We start from the raw sequence: 23,806 nt of genomic DNA, 5'->3' as shown, positions 1-23,806 counted from the left end.
AAAATTATATCCAAAATTGATTGAAAATAAAATTTTAATTAACTTTTCTATCTTACGACATCTATCTAAATCTATCCAAGGTGGCGCTACACTTGGCAAAAAGTTGAAAACGAATAATCGATTTGATCGAAAAATACGAGGGGAAGATTGCTCAACTTCAAAAGGAGGATTTGGCGTAGGTGGGTATTCAAATAAAGGGGAACACCTTGGAGGCCGATCACGAACGCTACAGGTGTGGGAGCGATCCTAGTCAGGGAAGGTCCTTGAGTTGGGTTCCAAACCTCCATCTGGCGAAGTCAGCCCTTAATGGGCAATTCAGACCTCCGATTCCTTTTAGTGGAGCGGATTTCAATGTCAAGTGTCGTTATCTTGTTGCTTGGCTAAAAGTTTAACTTTATATATTAGTTATATGATTAGCATTAGTATTCACATTCTAATTATACAAATTTCTTCATTTTATTAATTACGAAATTAAAAATATAAAATATTCAGAAATATTTATAAATAAATTAAAACAAGATAAAATCTTACACTAAACTACTGAAGCCATTTACAAATGAAAATGACATTTATTATTACATTTTAACGGATCAAGAGGGTACAACAAACAAAAGCGCTTAATAGGCATTGTAACCAATATGAATAAACTGATATTGTCTATATATGTACAACAGACAGGTACATTATGTACATTTGATGTGCTGTTTGAAACATAGCCATGAATCTACACATGATTCTCTAAAAATGCTAAGATTGCCAAACCAGCAGCCCAAACATCATCGTCCAATACATGTTCTGCAGGTGAATGACTGATACCTCCACGACAACGAACGAAGAGCATGCCCATCTGTTTGCACAATCTCCATTAGAGTTGTATACTATATTAATTCTGAATAATCAACATATATAACATGAGTGCAAAAACTGACCTTAGTTAGATGAGCCATAGCCATGGCATCATGCCCTGCCCCACTCATTAATTTGGGCACATCAACATCAACGTTACCTGCCATTTTTCTGAATGCAGTGAGTGCAGCCGACTGGAGCTGCAAACTCAATTCACTGTTGCATTTGACAGCATTGGCGTCATGCTGAAAATATCAAACAAGCATTTTAAATTATATTCAGCAAAAAGAAGAGTGACTTGAAAATAAAAATTAAATAAAAAATAATGAACTAAAGTACCTTGCGCTCAATTACACACGAAACTGATCTTTTATCACAAATATTGTACATTCTGGCTGATAATTCATACAATACAGCCTCACGGCCAGCATTATCCATAGCACGTAAATCTACAGTAAATGTCACCTGAAAAAGGGAAATCAAACATGCCTTAGCATTTGGTCCAATAATTAATTTGAAGACCTACTAAGCTAAGCAAAAGCATAAGGTAAAGACCCTGCCTGTCCTGGGATAACATTACTGGCACTTGGCCACAATGATATTTCTCCTACGGTACAAACAAGTGAACCAAAAAGAGATTCAACTGTACTGCAATCATCATCATAGGACAAAAAGTTTTGAGGTTGTTTACAAAGGCTTTCAAGTAATACAATCAATTCAGCAGCGGCTGCCATAGGATCACGCCGCATAGACATGGGGACAGTTCCTGCATGTCCTTGTGAACCTGAGACTGTTACCTGCAGTGAATTTCATGTGAGATAATCTAGGTAAAGCGTCACTACATTTCTACTAAGCAAGATCGTACAAATATATTCCAGTTGTTTGAGGCAGTCAGAATGTAAGCCATTATGATTTCCAGGACTGGCAGTTATATAGGCTCAGTTCTCAACTTATTTAAACACATTTAGAATTAAAAATAAATAATAAAATAGAGTAAAACAAGTTAAGCCTAGAAAAATTATGTGAGTTCATTATATAAGAAAACTCAAACAAAATTTAAGCAAAAACAAGTTAGGGTTTTTTTTTTAGCAAAAAACTAAGCTGAGGAGAATAGAGCCTTAGTCACCTAACAAGGATGGAAATCATGAAGACAAGATAATGAAATTTAAAATAATAGAATACAGGAAGAGGGTAATAGAACTGCATCATAAATAAGATGATTTATAATTTTATATACACCAAGTGTAACACGTTGCACACGAAATCTATCATAGTCTGGTGTGCCTAAAGGAAAATACACCAAATGCGCTTCAAGGTGGCGTGTGTTTCTCATGAACGTCACATGCATCAAATCCAGCATCTGGTTTGCCTTCATACCAAAAGCATGTGGGCAATGATCCAATGATAAGATATGATCATTGTTAACTAGATGTGTCAAAGCAGAGTCCATGCTAGGTTTTAATTCTTCATTCTTAGATCTTTAACCATCTGGCAGGAGAAGATGATTATCAAGGTTGATATGTAAACAAAATACACACTATATCTTCATCAACCAACCTTGAAACACAGAGGGCCTACCTTGTCAACATTGACACCATTCCCAGAAATATATTTGCAACCGATGAAACATAAAAAACTAATTTTTGTTCATCCATTTTTATTTACAAATCAATCAATCAATCAATCAATCAATCAATCAAAGCCTTAATCCCAAAAGTGGGGTCGGCTAACATGAACCAAATTTGATTATTCCGTGTAGTCATCAACATAAATCTTTCTCCTCCATCCCTTACGATCCAAAACTTCATCCTCACGTAAATCCATGCACTTCATATCCTTCCTCACTCCTTCCAACCAAGTCATCTTTGGTCTCCCTCTTCCTCGTTTAATCCCTCCATGGTCCCACTCTTCCACTCTTCGCACCGGTGCACCCTCGGGTCTTTACCCTATTTTTACCCTATTTTTATTTACAAATCCAAAGAGAAATTATCAATTGGCTTTCACTATGTGCTTGTATCTGTCTATCACTTAGCTTGAGCCAAACTAACTTCGAAGCATAGCTACTTAAAAGAATAGAGATGAATGTTCCACCTTTTCCCTCAAAAGTTGTCCGGAGGAATGCCAGGTTGGCCAGGACACAGGAGCTGAGGCCCATCTGGTTCATGTGACAACTGTGGTACTAGCTCCTGTAAGATATTTTAACGAAAAGTCTTTGGTGTGGTTGCGGACAGTTTACATTTGCTTTATTTACATGGATTAGAGAGAGTTTGCAGATGAAAGAAAGCAGCAAGGGACGTTTACCTTTAACCGTGTCTGCCCAGCTATGCCTTTGACTACCCCAAGAGGAATACCGGCTGCTTCTAAAACTGGTCCCTGTTCAATGTGAACCTGCAAGATTAAGCCCAAAACACGTCAAAGGCTGTCAAATGACCTAAGAGCTCATGTTAGAAAAAACAATGAAGCATGTAATCCTTGGAGTTTACACAACAGACAATGAGACTCATATACCTCAACATAACCCAATACAGACTCTGGCTGATACTTGAGCTGGATAAATTTGTCCTCTGTTACCCCAACAGCATTTTTGTTAAGGACCTCTTGTAAAGTTATCCCACTGATCATTGTGCAAGGGGGGACAAATTATAAGAAATTATAAATAATTAGGATAAACAGAAAGGTAGTAGATTCAAACCTCTTGTCTGATATGTTCAATGTGGAAGCTGGTAAGATGCCTGCTATGGCAGCACTCCCCAGGAAGGTTGACTGGAATCTCACACCTTCTTCATCACTAAAGGCAATCACCTAAACATTATGAACAGCAATTACTTTAGGCGACGCACAAGGGATCTTGCGGTAAAAAAAAAAAGGAAATTGTTTCAAGTTTTAAAATCCACTATAAAGACAGGAGGAATAAAATCCTTGCATGCCAAGAGCCTGATCAAACCCCCTAATACTTGGACATACATATATCCACAAAACCTGAGTAATAAATGAATCAAACTTTGGGCTCTATTTTTCCATTCCCACCATTAGGGCTGTCGTTGAGGAATAGTGAATTTGTGCCAGACTAAGCACCTTGGAGAGACACATATGAGGTTTTGTAAGTCGACTACTAGTGTATGACAGGGATATATTTGGGACCTGTAAAAGAGAAGAGGTCTATTTCTCTCAGCTATGCACAAAGGCATAAAAGAGCGTGTTGAATATTCAGCAACTTTAGGTGATCAAACAACTTGGAACAGTAACAACTACAATGTATTTTTGCCAAGTGCAAAAGCATTTTCAAGATTGCAATGGAATATATGTCCTATAGATCTCAAGAATAACAGTGGTGTGCAGTTGTATTGTGTAACACTCTAGTTGATGGATGCAACAATGCAAACTATTAGTTTAGTCTAGACACATGCACTGATTCTCAGGCCATGAAAGAAAGTTGATTATCTATGTATAAATCTACTTCAGTTCCTATCAGGATTTAAGAGAGCAAGACGGAACAGAGGCAATTAGGCAAATAATAAAACCTACTAAGCCTCAAACTTTTGTGATGCGACTTATGAGCATATTCTATCACAATCTCATTCTCGGACAAATGGAGGACGTATAGGGGAATAACATGGAAAAAAATCATCAGCAAATTTAGTTCTACTGGCTTCAAGCTGTTGTTATTATTATTATAATTTTTATTTTTATTTTTATTTTACTTAAGCAAGAAGCAGGGAGACAAAAGAAAAATTGCACTTTCAAATACCTCAACTGGGTTCCTTAAGTTTTCTAGCTTCTCGGTCACCATCAAAACCTTCAGGGCTGATATTGCAGATACAATACCTAGAGCACCATCAAACTTTCCAGCATCGACTACAGTATCCTTCATTGAGGCAAGACCCAGACTAAATTCTGTTAGTAAGCTACCCAAAAAAAATAATGCATGGAGAGGTTAAGAGAACCGAGTAAAAATTACCAAATGAGATCCCATCAACAGAGCAGGAGCACTTGCATTCATCCCATCTACCCGACCATGCACATTACCCATAATGTCTACCCACCTGCAAACAGAAGTTATTGAAACATAGCCTTCAAAAAGAATATACATTAACAAGAATAAGAAGATGTATCACGTTCTCAACCCCGCATCTTCCATCCATTGACTGATAACGTTTGCTGCCCTCACAGAGGCAGGGCTCAAGAAAGTCCTCTCAAGATAGCCATTCACATCACTAACCTGCCACATAAATTTAACATTTAAGCTCATTTCTAAAATATCAATGTACCCAACCTATCATGTGATATGACTGCAAATCAAGTTAAGGAAAATTTTTACTGGTACAAAAGACTGATACTATATCTTGATCAACTCCTTCAGCTGCATTAGCCTATTGTTCTAATTGATGCATGGACACCACATTATGTTTGATATGATAGAAATCAATTTGTAATGCAAAAGATGTTATAATTGATATAATGGCTTATCTTGATTAACTAACATAAATATGTATTATGTATCATTTCTTTGTATCAATGTTCGTTATAAAAAGTACACATCGTTCTCAAGGGAATAGTTTGATATAATTTACATGAATTAACTCCATTACATAATTCTTATTATAAAATATATACATAAAACAGACAGCTATGACAATGCAAGACAATAAATCAAGTTAGCGTAGACAAAAGAGTCAATCAAACCGTTTAACAAATCATTTAAAACTCACATCAAAACTCAAGAATTTCCAAAAACCTGGTTTAATTTCATGATATAGCACAAATTCATAGCACAAATGATTCTCTATGCCATTGATCATAACAGTTAAATTTAAACATATATACCTTCCCCAGCTCATTTAATCTTGAGGCCGCTTCATCCCTCAAATATTCCCGGTATAAATCATGCCCCACAACTTCAATTTCTTCACCTCCTAAATCGAAAGTGCACCAGAAAGACTGTTATACCCAAACAAGCACAAACTTGCAAAACCAAAATCACTAAATTACTTAAATTCAGCCATACAAATTTGTCTAAGAGTTGCAAATGATATGAAACGGAGGTAGCAGTTTTTTTTCCCCTTTATAAAGAAAACCTCGGTCGAATTCGAATTACCCATCTGCATTCTTTAAACCTTGAACTGTAGATCATTATTCAATCTATCAAGCAGAAACTTTTTTACTTTGTATCCGTTTTCTAATACAATAAGATTAAATCAAATAAATGTGAGTGCGTGGATAATCAAGAAGCTTAGTTGGATAGAGTCTTGCGGGGTTGTACAATCAAATCGACTACATCATTTAAAATATTAATAGACGTTTATATAAAAGAACAATCATCAGCGTCATTAGATTATACTTCTATATGATTGTTAATAACCCATCACGGATAACAAGCAAACGTAAATAAAAAATACGTCTTTGATTGATATTACCGAAGTATATTAAAAATAAGACATCCATACATTTGAATACACCTAAACGTAGATCAAATAATGAAGACCATATAATAAAACAAGATGATAAATTTACCATGTAATAAATCAGCAGTAGTAGAAGTAGAAGCAGAAGCAGAGGATAAAGCAAATAGTAAGAAGGGCAAGAAACAGAGAGAGGAAGCCATGGATGAGCCTGCGGCGTACAACGACAGAAGAGGGTTAAAGGGCGGCGGAAAGAAGAAACCCTCTGCAGTCGATGAGTTACGGGGTTAGGATTGTGATTTGTGAATGGTGGCTAAGATTATAAACTACCATAAAATACAAGCGACATTTGTTTATTCGAATCACATTTTCGTAAATAAATCAATACTTTGTAATTTTTACAGTATATTAACAATTATGTATTAATGATTATTGTTGATTGGATAATAATTATCCGTTTACTTGCAATAAAATGTTTTTTTATGCAATATTTGCAATAAAATGGGATTTAACAAACAAAATTTATTTATTAAGCTGGACGAGATAGTAAACTAGTGGCCTCCAGAAAATGGGTGTGTTGTGATATGCGAGGTTTTGTTTGGTAGTGGAGTAGGACGTGAGTAATTTTTAGAGTGGAGATAAGCAATTTGACAACTTCCCTTCATCGACGTCCGCTATTTCTTTTCTATATTTGTAAGTGTTTTTTTATTTTTTTATTTTTTTTTTACTTTTTTTTAATGTTACGTGGTCCATTAACGTAGGGCCTAAATCTGATCAGGATATCATTATTTTTCAGTGGTAAAGACTAGACTGAAGAAGTGGACAATTTTTTTATTTTTTAAGCACCAACGCAGACGGAAGCACCAAAGCACTGCATGATGTACTCTTTTTATTACGAGTGCAGGAGTGCTAGTTTAAGTTCTGTTTTGATTTACTCAAAACAAATAAACTGAATTAAAATGAAATGAATTGAATAGAAATGAAATGTATTGTTTATGAGAAAAGGAAATTAAGAACTGAAGTGATTGGAGCTGAATTGAAATGAACTGAACTCAAATTAAGTTAAACAGATTAGGCCCTTAAGTCCCATTTAAATAACCGTATGTTTACATACTCCTATTAGTTATATATTATGGGACTTAAAATATGCCTAATTTGTTTATTGGTATTTGTAACGTGTGTCCATGGACATACATCTTTTTTTTTTTTTTAGGAAAACGTTAGGGAATATTAATAAATCAAGTCATAATCCACCAAAGTGGATATGCCATGGGGGAAATTGCCCATACACACAAATTCATCGTTTTCGTTAGTGTCCCATCGGGCAACTAGATGAGCCATGGTATTCCCTACACGTTTTACATGAGAAATGCAAAAATTATCAAAAGAGAGAGCAAGCTTAGAGATATCATCAATTAGTAAACATAGTGGGGAACGGCCTTGCATATTCTTGTTGATCTTGTTAATGATGCTAAGAGAGTCACTTTTGACCCATGCCTTGTGAAAACCAAGTCTAACAACCACTTGCATCCCATACCTTATCGCTGCAGCTTCTGCGAGATCGACCTCCCACACCCCTGAGACTTTGCGTACATGATCAACTATGAGAGAGCCATGGTGATCTCTAATCACAGCTCCTAAACCAATATAACCAGTAGCAGCTAAGTGTGCATCCACATTAATTTTTATCATACCTACAGGAGGGCAATTCCACCTTGAAGCAGAACTAGGATTCGCACCACTCACTTTGTTAAAGACTTTCTGAGCATACCCCTTATAGTCTAACACGTTTTTAATGAAACCGGCAGCTACATACTTCACACTGAGGCTAGCATTTGCGAAGATGCGTTTGTTTCTACAGAACCAAGTTGCCCAAGCCATCGCTAATAGACGTGTTAATTGAATTGGATCAAGCTTCCTAGATAGCCAGAGAAGGGTGGTCTTAAATGAAGAGTTTGGAGCATCTCTGAGAATATCAACAAAATCACTTCCATCCCAAATATCTTTCGCATAGGCACACTCGAATAAGGCATGGTTTACAGACTCAATCTCTGATCTACAGCAACCACACACACCATCAGGAGCAATGTGACGGTGTTGAAGAAGTTCTTTCACTGCTAAATTCCCTCTACATGCTTTCCAGACAAAGTAATTGAGTTTCGGGGGTCTGTGGGAGCACCAAACCACACGCCATATCTCTCTGTCGTCATCAGTAAGTTGGCTTTCGGCTTCCTCCAAGTGCCCAAGTCTCCCCAACCAGTAGCCAGATTTCACGCTATACTCCCCTAATTTCGAAGGCCACCAAAAGAGTTCGTCCTCTCTCTGGAAAATAGAGGTTGGAAGCTGTGTAATTTTTCTACAGTCATCATCAGAAAATAAGGTGTGCAGCAAGGAAATATTCCACTCCTTATTCCCTTCATGCATCAAGTCTGAGACTTTCAGTTCCGGATCAAAAATTGGACCATGAGTAGGCACAGTAGTAGTTGGCTTCTCAAGCAACCAAGAATCTAGCCAAACCCGGATTTTCCTTCCATCTCCTACCCTCCATTTCACCCCATCAAGGATGAGTGATTTGGATCCCCAAATACTACGCCACGAGTAGCTAGGATCATACCCCCTATAAGACTTTAGGACCGAGTGGTTTTTATAGTATTGTGCCTTTAAAATGGATGACACCAGGGTATTAGGCATGGTATGTAAACGCCACAATTGTTTTGCAAGAAGCGCTTGGTTAAACACTTTTAGATCACGAAATCCCATACCTCCCATATACTTGGGTTTGCACAATGCTTCCCAACTATGCCAATGTATCTTCCTAGTTGTCTCATTTGATCCCCACCAAAACTGAGCCACCAACGCATGAATCTCATCAATCAACCCCTCCGGAATCTTGAATATGCTCATCATATATGTCGAGACCGCTTGGGCTACTGCTTTTATGAGGACTTCCTTTCCGGGTCTTGATAGTAACTTCTTTTGCCATCCTTGTATTTTATCCCACACTCTGATTTTCAAGCTTGCAAAAATCGCCTTTGTGGACTTACCAATAATTGTTGGTAATCCAAGGTATTTCTCATGCTTTTCAACCTCCTTGACACCTAGAATATTCACAATCTCCTGTCTTCGATCTCCATGTACACCTTTTCTAAAGACTACATCGGTTTTGTTTGGATTAACACTTTGCCCAGATGCTCTCTCATATATGCTAATAATGTCAGCTATCACCGAGCATTCACTAACCATAGCTTTTGCAAATAAAATGTTGTCATCTGAAAAAAAACAAGTGTGATATTCTAGGAGCGCCATTACATATTTTAGCACCATGAATGCGGTTCTCATTTGCAGCTTTCGATAAAAGAGTGGAAAAGGCATCAGCAACAATAAGGAATAAATAAGGTGAAATTGGGTCTCCTTGTCGTAGACCTCTAGAAGGGGTTACGGCACCCGATATTCCACCATTAATCTTAAAAGCAAACGAAACACTAGATAAGCAGTCCATAATTCACCTGACCCGGCTATCATTGAAACCCATTTTATACATGACCCATTCCATAAAAACCCACTCAACCCTATCATACGCCTTACTTATATCCAGTTTCAAAGCCACAGTACCCTCTTTGCCTTCCCCCTTTCTCTTCATAGCATGACAAATTTCAAAGGCAACCAAAGCATTGTATGTGATTAACCTTTTTGGAATAAAAGCACTCTGGTTTATGGAAATGATTTTATCTAGAAAAGGTTTCAATTTATTTGCCATTAGCTTCGAAATAATCTTGTAGAGCACATTGCAACAACTAATTACAACAACAAAAACTGGTCGAAATTAGAACGCATATTTCTGGCTCGGTATTGGAAGAATTTGGCGCCAGCAAACAGAGCTTGGCGCCAGGTTTTAGCTGTAGCGCCTGGCGCCAATTCAGGCGTTTGGCGCTACAGTTAAAATTCTGGCGCCAATGTTCTGGTTGCTGACGCTAATTCCTACATGCCTCAGCAGCTTTCTGTGCTCGATAAAATTTTCCAGTTACGCGCAGTGTTATTTCGGTCCTAGTTGTGAAAGATATTTCTCAAATTTCCTACGTGTAAAATCCTATGTTTTTAACTCATTACGGATGGTCTTTCCAATGAGATTTTTTTTTATGCATATGACAATAATGTTAATCAAAATTACGCACATGAAATACTTAGAACGTTTCGAGTCTCATCCACTCATTCTAAATCATTGCCGAAATAAATTCAGGAATTAAAATAGAAATCCTCCCCAGTGGAGTCGCCAAAAACTGTAGGGAATATTTCAAGCGTTAATCCCCTAGCTTGAACCCCACTGTGATCATACACTAAAGTACGGTAGCGTCCAAAAGGGAAGAAGATAGGGCAAAAGAGTCGCCAACAAGTTTTTTAGGAACTTGTAAACCGTTCACAGGGTGAAGGTTACACCCCTTAACGATCCAAGAGATCGTCAACTCCATAAGGTCTTGAACCAAATAAGGGTTCGGGGATGAAGGTACAAATCCAACCTAAAAGAGATTGAACCTGCCCTAATAATAGGTCTCTACTTTATTCAAATCGTATTCATGTGCGCTTTCTGACTAACATGCAATCAATAGGATTACCCTAAACCTGTTTATCTATGTTGGTTGAATATTATGCACAAATAAACTATTATTGGCGATCACTTGAATTATAATCAAATTAACCCTAAACAAGATTATTAATTATTTTATTAAGCGTGATTACAATTACAAATTCCCTTTCAACATGCATAAAAAGGTGTGATCAAGCAATAAATAAAAATATCAAGCAACATAATAACAATAATATTCATAATCATCAAAACAATAATAATAATCATCATCATCATCATAATAATTATAATAATCATAATCATAATAATCATGTTAAAGCATAATAATAGCAAGATCCTAGGCATGATACTAACAAGATTAATAACAAACCCTAGCATGTCACTAAGCAATAAAGATCAAATCTTTAACCCTGACATGATACTAACAATCATAAATATTAGGAAGAACATAGGAAGCATCATAACAATCATACTTAGATATTAAAATTACCCTAGACATGATTCTAGGAATATCATAATAACAATCTAAACATGATTTCTATATCATAACATCAATAAATCAATTAAAGTACTTACTTTTATGCCTCGTACCTCTTTCTAATAACAAAATACACACGTTAGTAACTTCAAGGAAAATAATAATTAACAATTAAATTAAATAATTAAAATAGAGATTTGGGACCAAACCCTCAGAAATTAAATCTTTCACGTCTAGGGCGAAGGCAACTTCGAATATGGCTAGGTGTATCTAGATCTAATGAATGTGGAATTTTGTATTTGAGAGAAGCTAGTTTAGAAAAGAAAGAGAGAAAGAGAGAGAATTGGTAAATCGTAGATGATTGTGGATGAAAACTGATGATTGTTGATGAAAACTGGTTTTTTACGACATTATTTATAAAGAAAATCAGCCAAAAAGATAAAATATCAAAACATAGTTCTGGCGCACATAAAACGAGATTAGCGCGAGGCGCCAATGCTACTAAGAGTAGCGCCATGCGCTACAGCTGGCGTTTGGCGCTTATCTGGAAATTCACGTGTTTTCTTAAAATCAGATAAAAATTGCCGTACAGGAGGATAAAATCGTATTTTTCCTCAAAAATGCTCTTTGATTTTAATTAAAACTCTGAAAAGTCAACAAAAGTCAATTTATCAATGCTAATTGAATTAGGAATGAAAAGAACCTTCTTAAGAATCTAGAAGACTAAAACCATTCCTAATTACATTAGGAATGATAAATCTATATTAGGCCCTCCCCTAGATCATTGGGCCGCATATAAGGCTCAAAGTGGGCCCAGTTTAGTAATTGGCCATAACTTCCTCAATATTCATCGGAATTGGGCTTATAATATATCGTTGGAAAGCTCTTGTCAAGCCCCATCCAACTACACTACTATTGGACCCATATCATGGAGCAACCAAACTGGATTAGCTGTTTTCTTAAAATAAGTTTTTAAAAATAGAGAGAAGAGAAAAGAAATTAAAATTATCCGCAACACTAGCCTTTCCACACTTTCGCTTCATTCGATTATGATTCGACGTGAAAGGTACTCATCACCGGGTTTGGTTTTGAGGAGACACATTTGGGTGTCTACAGAAGCCCCCCACTTTGACTGAGTTTGGAGAAACGCGAGTTTCGAAAACAAAAGTCAAAGTATCAATAGGGACGGAGAATGATTCAGAACGTTCTGCGATCCTAAATCACTCTTGTAACGCCGATACCTGCAAACTAGCGTTAGTTAAACAGATAAATGAGTTAAGAAACGCGTATCTTGCACCGTCGAGCACACGTCTCTGAAATTAACCGATTGTTTTTATGACCTCCTGCCAAGAGAATGTCATCCCGCTTGAAAACCGCTACGCTTGTAACTGCTTCCAATATAGAAGACACTGCTTCGCTTGAAACGATCCTCTTCCGCTTTGATAATATTCCACGTCCAAGGGAATACTATCGAAGATTTCTTCGCTTGAAACAATCCTCTTCCGCATTGATAATATTCCACGTCCAAGGGAATACTATCGAAGATAACTTCGCTTGAAATCACCTTCAGTTGATTTTTGACAACTTTCCACAATCTATGGAACGTCATCTTGCTGTTTGTTTTGACGATCTTTCGCAATCTAGGGAACGCCGTCGATCAATGTTGCTACATCTCGAGCCTTTTCTTGAATCATAGTGACAACCTTTCCAATCATAGCAAAAGTCGTCGAAGACCGCCTCATCATGAACCGCTCTTCTCATATCTTGGTGACAACCTCCACAATCTTAGCGAACGCCGTCGAAGACCGCCCATCTCGTGCTATCTTCTCAAATCTTGGGTGACAACCTCCACAATCTTAGCGAATGCCGTTGAAGACCGCCCATCTCATGCTATCTTCTCAAATCTTTTCTCAAATCTTAGTGACAACCTCCACAATCTTAGCGAATGCCGTCGAAGACCGCCCATCTCGTGTTATCTTCTCAAATCTTTTCTCAAATCTTAGTGACAACCTCCACAATCTTAGCGAATGCCGTCGAAGACCGCCCATCTCGTGCTATCTTCTCAAATCTTTGGTGACAACTTCCACAATCTTAGCGAACGCCGTCGAAGACCGCCCATCTCGTGCTATCTTCTCAAATCTTTGGTGACAACTTCCACAATCTTAGCGAACGCTGTCGAAAATAACTTTACTTGAAGTCACCCTCAGTTGTTGCGATAATATTCCGAAGAAAACTACCGAAGACCAACGCTTGTCGATCTTTAAAGCTCGCTTAAACTTGCTTTAGCCAATGTGTCGGCGCTTCTGCTGCTTGTAAACTAGTATGTCGGTGCTTTGAATTGTGAACATGTATGTCGGCGCTGTGAACCATTACGTCGGTGCTTTTGAACCAGTATGTCGGTACCTTTGTGATGAGCCAATGTTGAGGCGCTTTAAGCTAAGTGATACGATCTTTCGTCAAGTCGGTCACTTATTTGCGGTTGTAATTAAATCGACTATTCAATCATGTCAAATTGCTTATAAGGGCTAACTGGCGTACCAAGGAACCTGAAATTGTTGTTCTAAGAGGCTTCGAGCTCTGTCGCTGCTGAAAAGATCTAGCGCCAAGGGCTAAAAACTATTACCAGACGCTAGATGTTTTCACCTGGCGCTGGAGTAGGGTCTTCCCTGTTCTGCCGCACCTGTACTTATTTTTTACTATAGAAATTTGCCAATCTCTTTAACTATCTTAGGGTTGACCTAAGGTTTAATGTCGCTTGACTCATTGACTCGACACGACTCAAGGCATAAACTTGACTCGCTGTGATTGACTCAAAGTTGACTCGACTCAAACTGTTTGACACATGTGTTAGACTCAAATCAAAGTGATATGACACGACGTGACTCAATGTGTACATGACTCGTGTGTCCATCGTAATGTGATCGTGCGACTCGAAAATGCAAAAAAGCAAAAAATTTCCGTCATTTTTGTGGAGGGTACCGACTTTCTCCCGAAAAAGAAAGGCGCGAAAAAGAATCGAAGTTTTGATGGCGCATGTTGAATGAGCTTAGTCAAATGTTGTTTGATACTATCTCTCAAGGTGCAAGGATTAATCCATCCTAGGCTATCTCAATTGTTGACTCAATGATGAAAGTATTTGGGTAACTTAGGCTCGGAGGCTAAGAACTTCATACTTCGATGTAATGACAATTATGAGTGATGAGCGATTTTGATATGACAAGGCATGCTTCAGCGTTGTGTTAAGATTCCATGACAAAGGGTTCCTAAGGGAAGTATATTTGGTCATGTATCTGTGCAGTGTGTGAAAGTGACACTAAAGCTAGGCCGCAAGAGCTAAGTGTGTGGAAAGATATTATTTGTTAAAAGAGTCAAATGGTGGTGACTCTTAGGCTAGGTAAGCTAATGATGTAGGAATCAAGTCCCCAAATCTAGCTCTAAGTGAATAGGGATGAGCATAGGAGATCCCTTGATATGATCATGGTGTAAGTGTGTGAATATGAATGCATTTTTATTACGACCGCACCTCGATGTGAGGTTGCCTACGTATCCGTTAGGAATCAGGCCGAACGTAGCTCTAGCCGAACCTCGCACAAGTGTGTATACCTCAAAAAGGTCTTTTTAAGGGTTGTAACGTGGTTAGGCTAAAGGCTGAAGAAGAAGGGGATAAAGGTTCAAAACCCTATATAAGCCCCCAAGGTGTGCAACCTTGCTTTTGAATCTTTATATTTTTATGCTTGAGTTCCTACTCTTTTTTAGCTCTTTTTTTTTTTTTTTTTACTTTAGCATTTATTTCATTTTTATAAGTGTGGGCAATTCCGATCATGCGGTCTATCACTCACTTAGCATTCATGTTTCTCAGGCACGGTACCGAGCACTCGATAAGAGACGCAATCTAAGACGTGTTCATATCAAAGATATTTTTATGTCAAAGACATTGGAACACTTGCCCTTTTGTACACTTTTATTATTATCTTTTTTGCTTATTTTTGCTATTTTAATCTTTTGAAATCACTCAAGTTTTTTTTTTAGAATTGCATAAGTTACACACCATCCCATCCCAAGGTTAGGTAGATGTAGGTTGAAAAAAGAAAGGTCTATCGTTAGACGAGGCTCAAAGTGGTTTATGAAGAAAGGATTGTAAATTTGAAAGATGAAAGGAGATATGATGTGGCTACAAGGGGTGCCTCAAATCATTGGTATACCTTGTGCTTAATTCAACATGGATTTTTTTTTTTTAATGCAATATAATGAAATGATCATATATAAGGAAATAAATGCTCATTTTATTAAAGGAAAATAAATAATGATCCTACAAAATAAATCTAAGGAGAATAAAAAGGTGCCTATGCTAGAAAGGGTAAATAAAAAATAAATAGAAAAAAGAGGTCACGAAATCTTGTCGTTGAAGCTCGCCTCTTGTCTTGTGTTGTTTCCTTTATCATCACTCGCTCTTCTTGTTAACTGGAGGTATGGGAAGCTTGTTATTATCAATCAAATGTTGGATAGCCTCCTTTAGCTTCCAACAGTTCTCAGTAGCATGACCCCTACCTTGATGGTACTTGCAGTGTTCGTCTGAATTCCAACTAGGCAATCTCTTTTCAGGTGCGGGATCTTGAATAGGTCCAATGGAAGTAATGAGTCCTTTGGCATGGAGTCGATCGAAGGCAGTATCGTAGCTCATCCCAATGGGGGTGAAGTCTTTCCTTAGTTTCTTCTTAGATCCTTGGTTATCCATGGCTAAAACTTTACTGAGATCAAAGGTACTAACATTGTTACTAGAGTGGGCGTTTTCGGAAGAAGAAGGATTGTCGTTCTTCTTTCCTTTCTAGCCACCGTGGTTACTATTGTTAGTAGCTTTTAGCTTTGCGATGTCATCTTCGATTTCAATTCCGATGTCATAAACGGCCTTGAAAGTATTCAGATTGTGTTGATATTTTAATGCTTCGAATACTTCTCTTGGATATTCTTGATAAACATCCTCACAGATTCTTTTTTAGTAGGCACCTCAATCATCTTAGCGGAAGTTTCCCTCCATTTATTAAAGAAAGAAGTAAAGCCTTCGTTCTCTTTTTGTCTTAGCATCTCAAGTTTTCTATAGTCGGTTTCAATTTGAATATTGCACTTGTACCTATCAACGAAAGCGTTTACTATCGATTCCCAGGTAGAGGTTTTCTCTTTGTCAAGGGAGAAGAACCATTGTTGGCAAACGGTTTCAAGAGATAGTGAGAACAGAGAGGGGAAAACCTTCTTATCGATACCCTTAATGTTCATTATAGTTTCGAAAGCTCTTAGATGGAAGTAAGGGTTATCTGTTGCCTTGAATTTAGGGATGTCTGTGGTGTTGAACTTATGCGGAAGAAGTTCCTTGTCCAGCGAGACCCCTTGTGAACTAAAGCCCTGAAATTTATAGTCACTAGATAGCTTGCTCAAACTTTCTTGCATGAGGGTCATTTGTTGTTGCTTCACAGGGTCATCAATTTTGAGGGTTAAAGCCTTTAACACCTCAGTCACGTCATTTAATTGATTCCTAAGTTCATTGACCGTTTCTTGACTTGCCATTATCTTTTTAGCCTTCCTCTTTTGACGAATTGGTTTATCAAAAAGTGAGACCTGAATAAAGAGGTTGTCCTTGATTAATCGCCCTTCTCTCCTCGACCAAGTACTGTGGAAAAGGAATTTGGGGATATTCATTGTTAATTATTTGACTCAAACTTTATTCAACATGCAATGGATGGAGGAAGTGAAGAAAGATTGGAATAGAATGTGAAGAAAAATGATGTAGATGGAGGGATATGAAGAATTAGGAATAGAATGTACCCCCAACTCAAATGACAGAAAAGACCGACTCATGCATGGACCTAAGACATGGTCATGGTGATGTGTACTCACAGTGTGTGCTAAGACTAGTGAGTATAGGTGGCTTGTTAAGACTCTTGTGTAAGACCATGGGACTTAGTGTCTAAACTCAATTAATGACTCAACCAAATACTATTGACAGCGAAAATTAACCGAATTAATTAGCAAACTGGTTAATTAGACACTAGGTGATGACTCGACCAATAATCCGAACTGTCGGCAAAACGACAGGACTGGCGTCGCACTGTGTAGTGTAGCGCCAGACGACAGAGCTGTCACCAGGCACCACACTCCACAGAGTGGCGCTACAGTCCAGACTTTGGCGCCAATGCTGGAACCTTAATCTGAGACTGTTTTCGGTGTTATTAATCAACAGGGGTATGCCTAAAGTCGTACTAGGTCAATTCTGATTAAGATATTAGACTTTATTTAATCAAATTAATTAATTAATTAATTTATTAATTAGGCAAAGTTCTTTAAGTCATTAATTTATTTAATCTCAACACAAGTCAAACAAACGATTAAGAGAACATATATATGCACAACAAAAAATGCACAATTAGTCAAGTAGGCACAATATGATGCAATGAGTTTGCAACCTAACCATGGCTCTAGTTCTCTAAAGTTCGGGATATGGTTTAGTTAATAGAGGGTCCATGGTTAATTGTCCGTATGCACCGCGCGGAAGCCTAACCGTGAAGGGTTGGCGCGAGTGGATGGGACACCGCGAGTTTAGAAAAACTCGCTTCCATGGTTTGGTGAATTCAACATTTTCGGATGTACCCTTTGTTGCTCAGAGAGTTTAATCAGGTAGATGGAGCATGAATTCCCAGAGGGTTATGTCCATATGTAGAACACATATGGGTTTCAGAAAAGTGAGAAAAACTCAATCAGGAAGTAAGATCGAGCAAACAATGCGAAAAACTGGTCGAAATTAGAACGCATATTTCTGGCTCGGTATTGGAAGAATTTGGCGCCAGCAAACAGAGCTTGGCGCCAGGTTTTAGCTGTAGCGTCTGGCGCTACATTTAAAATTCTGGCGCCAATGTTCTGGTTGCTGACGCTAATTCCTACATGCCTCAGCAGCTTTCTGTGCTCGATAAAATATTCCAGTTTCGCGCAGTGTTATTTCGGTCCTAGTTGTGAAAGATATTTCTCAAATTTCCTACGTGTAAAATCCTATGTTTTTAACTCATTACGGATGGTCTTTCCAATGAGATCTATTTTTATGCATATGACAATAATGTTAATCAAAATTATGCACATGAAATACTTAGAACGTTTCGAGTCTCATCCACTCATTCTAAATCATTGTCGAAACAAATTCAGGAATTAAAATAGAAATCCTCCCCAGTAGAGTCGCCAAAAACTGTAGGGAATATTTCAAGCGTTAATCCCCTAGCTTGAACCCCACTGTGATCATACACTAAAGTACGGTGGCGTCCAAAAGGGAAGAAGATAGAGCAAAAGAGTCGCCAACAAGTTTTTTAGGAACTTGTAAACCGTTCACAGGGTGAAGGTCACACCCCTTAACGATCCAAGAGATCGTCAACTCCATAAGGTCTTGAACCAAATAAGGGTTCGGGGATGAAGGTACAAATCCAACCTAAAAGAGATTGAACCTGGCCTAATAATAGGCCTCTACTTTATTCAGATCGTATTCATGTGCGCTTTCTGACTAACATGCAATCAATAGGATTACCCTAAACCTGTTTATCTATGTTGGTTGAATATTATGCACAAATAAACTATTATTGGCGATCACTTGAATTATAATCAAATTAACCCTAAACAAGATTATTAATTATTTTATTAAGCGTGATTACAATTACAAATTCCCTTTAAACATGCATAAAAAGGTGTGATTAAGCAATAAATAAAAATATCAAGCAACATAATAATAATAATAACAATAATATTCATAATCATCAAAACAATAATAATAATAATCATCATCAGCATAATAATTATAATAATCATAATCATAATAATCATGTTAAAGCATAATAATAGCAAGATCCTAGGCATGATACTAACAAGATTAATAACAAACCCTAGCATGTCACTAAGCAATAAAGATCAAATCTTTAACCCTGACATGATACTAACAATCATAAATATTAGGAAGAACATAGGAAGCATCATAACAATCATACTTAGATATTAAAATTACCCTAGACATGATTCTAGGAATATCATAATAACAATCTAAACATGATTTCTATATCATAACATCAATAAATCAATTAAAGTACTTACTTTGATGCCTCGTACCTCTTTCTAATAACAAAATAAACACGTTAGTAACTTCAAGGAAAATAATAATCAACAATTAAATTAAATAATTGAAATAGAGATTTGGGACCAAACCCTCAGAAATTAAACCTTTCACGTCTAGGGCGAAGGCAACTTCGAATATGGCTAGGTGTATCTAGATCTAATGAATGCGGAATTTTGTATTTGAGAGAAGCTAGTTTAGAAAAAAGAGAGAGAAAGAGAGAGAATTGGTAAATCGTAGATGATTGTGGATGAAAACTGATGATTGTTGATGAAAACTGGTTTTTTACGACGTTATTTATAAAGAAAATCAGCCAAAAAGATAAAATATCAAAACAGAGTTCTGGCGCACATAAAATGAGATTAGCGCCAACGCTGGCTATTGGCGCAAGGCACCAGCATTAGCACCAGGCGCCAGGCGCTACAACTGGCGTTTGGCGCTGATCTGGAAATTCACGCGTTTTCTTAAAATCAGATAAAAATTGTCGTACAGGAGGATAAAATCATATTTTTCCTCAAAAATGCTCTTTGATTTTAATTAAACTCTGAAAAGTCAACAAAAGTCAATTTATCAATGCTAATTGAATTAGGAATGAAAAGAACCTTCTTAAGAATCTAGAAGACTAAAACCATTCCTAATTACATTAGGAATGATAAATCTATATTAGACCCTCCCCTAGATCATTGGGCCGCATATAAGGCTCAAAGTGGACCCAGTTCAGTAATTGGCCATAACTTCCTCAATATTCATCGTAATTGGGCTTATAATATATCGTTGGAAAGCTCTTGTCAAGCCCCATCCAACTACACTATTATTGGACCCATATCATGGACCAACCAAACTGGATTAGCTGTTTCCTTAAAATAAGTTTTTAAAAACAGAGAGAAGAGAAAATAAATTAAAACTATCCGCAACACTAGACTTTCTACACTTTCGCTTCATTCGATTATGATTCGACGTGAAAGGTACTCATCACCGAGTTTGGTTTTGGGGAGACACATTTGGGTGTCTACAGCCACGATATCTTCCAACTCTTTTTTCCCCGATTGCCAATTCCCATTATTATCATGCAGACCCTAAATGTTGTTGTAGTGTCTCCTTATGCTTGTTTTTTTTGGTGAAAGTAGACGGTATTCTTATCACTGTCTCGCATCTCATTGGCTCTTGCTCGAGCGTGCCAATAAGATTCTTCAAGCCTGTGGAGTTCATCAAGTTCTTGAGAGATTTGGAGCATGATCCTAGCATTGCTGCATCAGGGAACTTGTTTTGAGCATGTTTCAATTTCTCCTCAGTACTCTTTATTTTCTTCTTAAGGTCGCCAAAATTTTTAGCAGCCCAAGAAGTCAGACTATCCGCACATCGAGCAAGCTTGTTGGGCGTATGGTCAGCATCGTTTCCCTTCCAACATTTCTCAACCACCTTACCGCACTCTTCATTAGACAACCAAAGGGCTTCGAATTTAAACTGCTTTTTCCTTTTACCTTCTTCACGGTGATCGGTGGCTGTCAGCAATATAGGTGCATGGTCCGATTGGTAAATCGGGAAATGTCGCACCTCGTGATATGGGAACATCGAACACCAATGATTATCACCCAAGAAACGGTCCAGTCTCTCTCTTACAAAAGTAGCTGGGTTAACACCTCTCTTCCAAGCAAAAACACTACCACGAAAACCCAAATCACGCAAACCACATTCATCAATCGCGCCCTGGAAAGCATCCAACAGACTTTCTCTTCTAAGTACACCTCCATCATTTTCATCATGGCTTAAGATTTCATTGAAATCCCCAAACATCACAAAGGGAAGCAAGCTACTAGCTTTTAACCGAGTCATCAGAGACCAAGTACGGACTTTATTTTCTTGCTCCGGCCACCCATACATACCTACCGCTCTCCATTTCGGGATATCATTATGATCATAAACCTCCACCATAAAGTGATGTGAGGAATATGAAATTGTTTTTGCATTTATATCCTTCCACCAAAATGAAAGGAATGGTGTCCTTCGAACAAGTGTATTATTCTGATAGCGGGTTCAGAATTATTAGAAAGCTAATATATTCAGTAAGGTCAAGTGATCGGAATGCTTGGGTGGAGGCCGCTTTCGATCAGTAATATTAATATAATTAATATTACAGCTTAATCTTGACTGAACCCTTCGGGTCACACCCAAGCAAAATATACGAACCGACTCGACGAATTAATTCGGAAGAAATTAATTCGTCGCCCGAGTGTTAAATATTTAGACGTCGGTAATTCGAGCTTGGAGCGTCGAAATCGATCGTCGGAAGTCGAGTCAAAAATAATAAAAAGACGAGACGCGCAAAATAATAATAAATCGACCATATTCCCAAAATACCCCTAGCATCGGAATGCCCCGAGCATCCGAATGCTAGGGGCAAAAATGTCCAAGCATAGGTGGCTAGCAAGCGCACCAAGCCGAGCCTAGCATGGCTGGCTAGGTGCGTGCTAGCGCACCGTGCTAGCAGCCACGCATAGCAGCAGCTAGCAGCCGCGTGCACGTGGAGCGTGCAGCAGCTAGCTACCGCAAGCTAGGCGTGCTAGCAGCGCACGCACTAGCAGCCACGCACAGCAGCAAGCCCGCACCAAGTGCGTGGCTTGCGCGCACAGCAGCAACCCGCATCTTGGTGCAGGGCTGGGCTCGGGCTGGGCTCGTGGCTGGGCCATATGGCCGGTCACTATGGGGAAGCTTGAGGAATATGGGAGCAAGTGGGTAAGGACATGTGGCACAAGGAGAGTATTGAGTGGGGAGCAAGTATGGTCCCCTACTCTCCATGTGGTCCTCACCAACCCATTTCACATGGTAATGCCACTTGTAGATTTATTATTAGTTTGCAATTTTAATTTAATTTAGCTTTAAATTAATTTGTGGAATTTCATGATCCCACATTGATGGGATAGAAATTCCCACTCATACTTTCCTCTATAAATACCAACCTTGGGATTTGGAGTAAAGTGCTTGAGTGGGAGTTAGAAAGAGCATTCCATATTTTGGAAAAACTCTTAAACTCCATTAACACTTGGGTTTTGGTCGGACCTTGCTAACTCCAAGGTAGCGGATCTAAAAAGTCGTGTTCGTCCTTTGTGGGTGGATACCGTTGGAGGCACGGCATTTGCGGTGCTCAAGGCTTTCAAGTAAGAGCCCGCTTTGAGAGGGCGAAGCTCGCTTCAAGGGTATGATTCGTTCTTCCTTTTCTTGTGTTTATTTATTTATGCTTTATGGTTTTATTAATTACGAGTGGTTCCTTGGGTCGGGGTTGTTTCCGCGGTGAGTCGGACTCACCAAACCCCAACACAAAATCCTATCCCCCCCCCCCCCGAATGGCCATTACTACTCAAGCATACCTCGTTAACAAATCCACACATACCTTTCATTCTTTCTAAACTATTCGCATCCATCATTGTCTCCATGAGGAAGACAATATTCGGCCTTTCCCTCCAACACCAATCACAGAGGGCTTTACACGTCCATGAATTACTGAGTCCATGGACGTTCCAGCTTAGTATTTTCATTGTTGTTCGAGGGAGTGGGATTTGCCACTACCCTCTACTTGAAATGTTTCGACATTACTCCTTTTCAATTTTTTCTCCATCCCTTGGACATCTGAGCAGAACTTATGCATATCCTCATCAGATCTTTCCCCCCTTTTCTGCCCCACCATAGCTTCTTTATTCTCAGCATTCTTCTGACCATCCTCGCCCATGAGAATATCTCTACCCTCTTTAAACCAGATTCTACTACCCCTCTTCTTCTAATTTTTAACATTTCCAGCAGAGAACAAGAGAGTTTGTGTTCCTAAATCAACATTGGCAGCTTCCTCAAGTGTAGGATTTGGCATGTGTTGCGGCTGCTTAGCTGGTACATCATTTACCACATGTAAACCCCCCTTTGTCACAGTATTCATCGTGCCTCCATCAAACTCACACACATCATGCACAACTGGGCCTATCTCAGAGCTTTGCAGTGTTTCCACCCCTTTAGGACATTCAACAGGGCCAGCCTTCTCCAAATTCACAAATTCTAGCTTTTTTGCTACTCCCTTCACACTTGCATTGGGAAGAGTTGCCTCCCCTCCTGACTTTCTCGTAACGTAAGATTTTTGGCCTGCTCCTATTGAGCTACTTGGACCTTGTGAGTGCTCTTTTTTCATAAACTGCCAAGATGATGAAACTCTTGCACTGTCATCAAAGATACGCTAAGGGGAGTTGTAACCAATATGGTTATCACAGTCCTTTTCCCCATGTCCTAGCATTCCACACACATAACAGAATAAAGGGAGTTTTTCATATGCCACTCTAAATCTTTATTTCACACCCCCTCGCATTTTTAATTCCACCCACCTGTTA

General features: G+C 38.4%; 2 protein-coding genes across 4 annotated transcripts; both read right to left on the bottom strand.

Annotated features, from left to right (window-relative positions):
- Positions 1 to 549: 549 nt before the first annotated feature.
- On the bottom strand, positions 550 to 6,560 carry LOC145623921 (allantoate deiminase 2-like). 3 transcript variants are annotated; one of them, XM_081676836.1, is made up of 12 exons: positions 6,358 to 6,559; positions 5,671 to 5,759; positions 4,962 to 5,065; positions 4,805 to 4,889; positions 4,595 to 4,711; positions 3,539 to 3,648; positions 3,355 to 3,460; positions 3,148 to 3,234; positions 1,407 to 1,643; positions 1,186 to 1,311; positions 930 to 1,091; positions 550 to 847 (listed from the first exon to the last, which is right to left on the bottom strand). In XM_081676836.1, exons 1-12 carry the CDS (start codon positions 6,446 to 6,448, stop codon positions 725 to 727), a joined length of 1,437 nt encoding a protein of 478 aa, XP_081532962.1. In that variant the 5' UTR covers positions 6,449 to 6,559; the 3' UTR covers positions 550 to 724. The 3 variants fall into 3 exon arrangements, with proteins under 3 accessions (XP_081532962.1, XP_081532963.1, XP_081532964.1); XM_081676837.1 differs by having other exon boundaries at positions 5,671 to 5,756; XM_081676838.1 differs by lacking the exon at positions 1,407 to 1,643 and having other exon boundaries at positions 6,358 to 6,560.
- A 13,944-nt stretch (positions 6,561 to 20,504) lies between these two features.
- Positions 20,505 to 21,272, bottom strand: LOC145624973 (uncharacterized). Its single transcript, XM_081678059.1, has one exon. It carries the CDS (start codon positions 21,270 to 21,272, stop codon positions 20,505 to 20,507), a length of 768 nt encoding a protein of 255 aa, XP_081534185.1.
- Between the last annotated feature and the right edge of the window lie 2,534 nt (positions 21,273 to 23,806).

The sequence above is a fragment of the Chenopodium album genome, chromosome 3 (genome assembly GCF_948465745.1).
Source record: "Chenopodium album chromosome 3, dcCheAlbu1.1, whole genome shotgun sequence".
Classification (NCBI taxonomy): domain Eukaryota; kingdom Viridiplantae; phylum Streptophyta; class Magnoliopsida; order Caryophyllales; family Amaranthaceae; genus Chenopodium; species Chenopodium album.
Note: the sequence above shows the minus strand (reverse complement) of the source record. Positions and strands in the feature narration are given on the sequence as shown.

Bases quoted from the DNA above. Each gene is read 5' to 3' on its own strand.
- LOC145623921 (XM_081676836.1), bottom strand. From the start codon at position 6,448: ATGGCTTCCTCTCTCTGTTTCTTGCCCTTCTTACTATTTGCTTTATCC. The intron at 5,760-6,357 runs GTAAATTTATCA...CTTTCGATTTAG, and splicing joins TACTGCTGATTTATTACATG to GAGGTGAAGAAATTGAAGTT. The intron at 3,235-3,354 runs GTATATGAGTCT...TTAATCTTGCAG, and splicing joins CTGTATTGGGTTATGTTGAG to GTTCACATTGAACAGGGACC.
- LOC145624973 (XM_081678059.1), bottom strand. From the start codon at position 21,272: ATGACTCGGTTAAAAGCTAGTAGCTTGCTTCCCTTTGTGATGTTTGGG.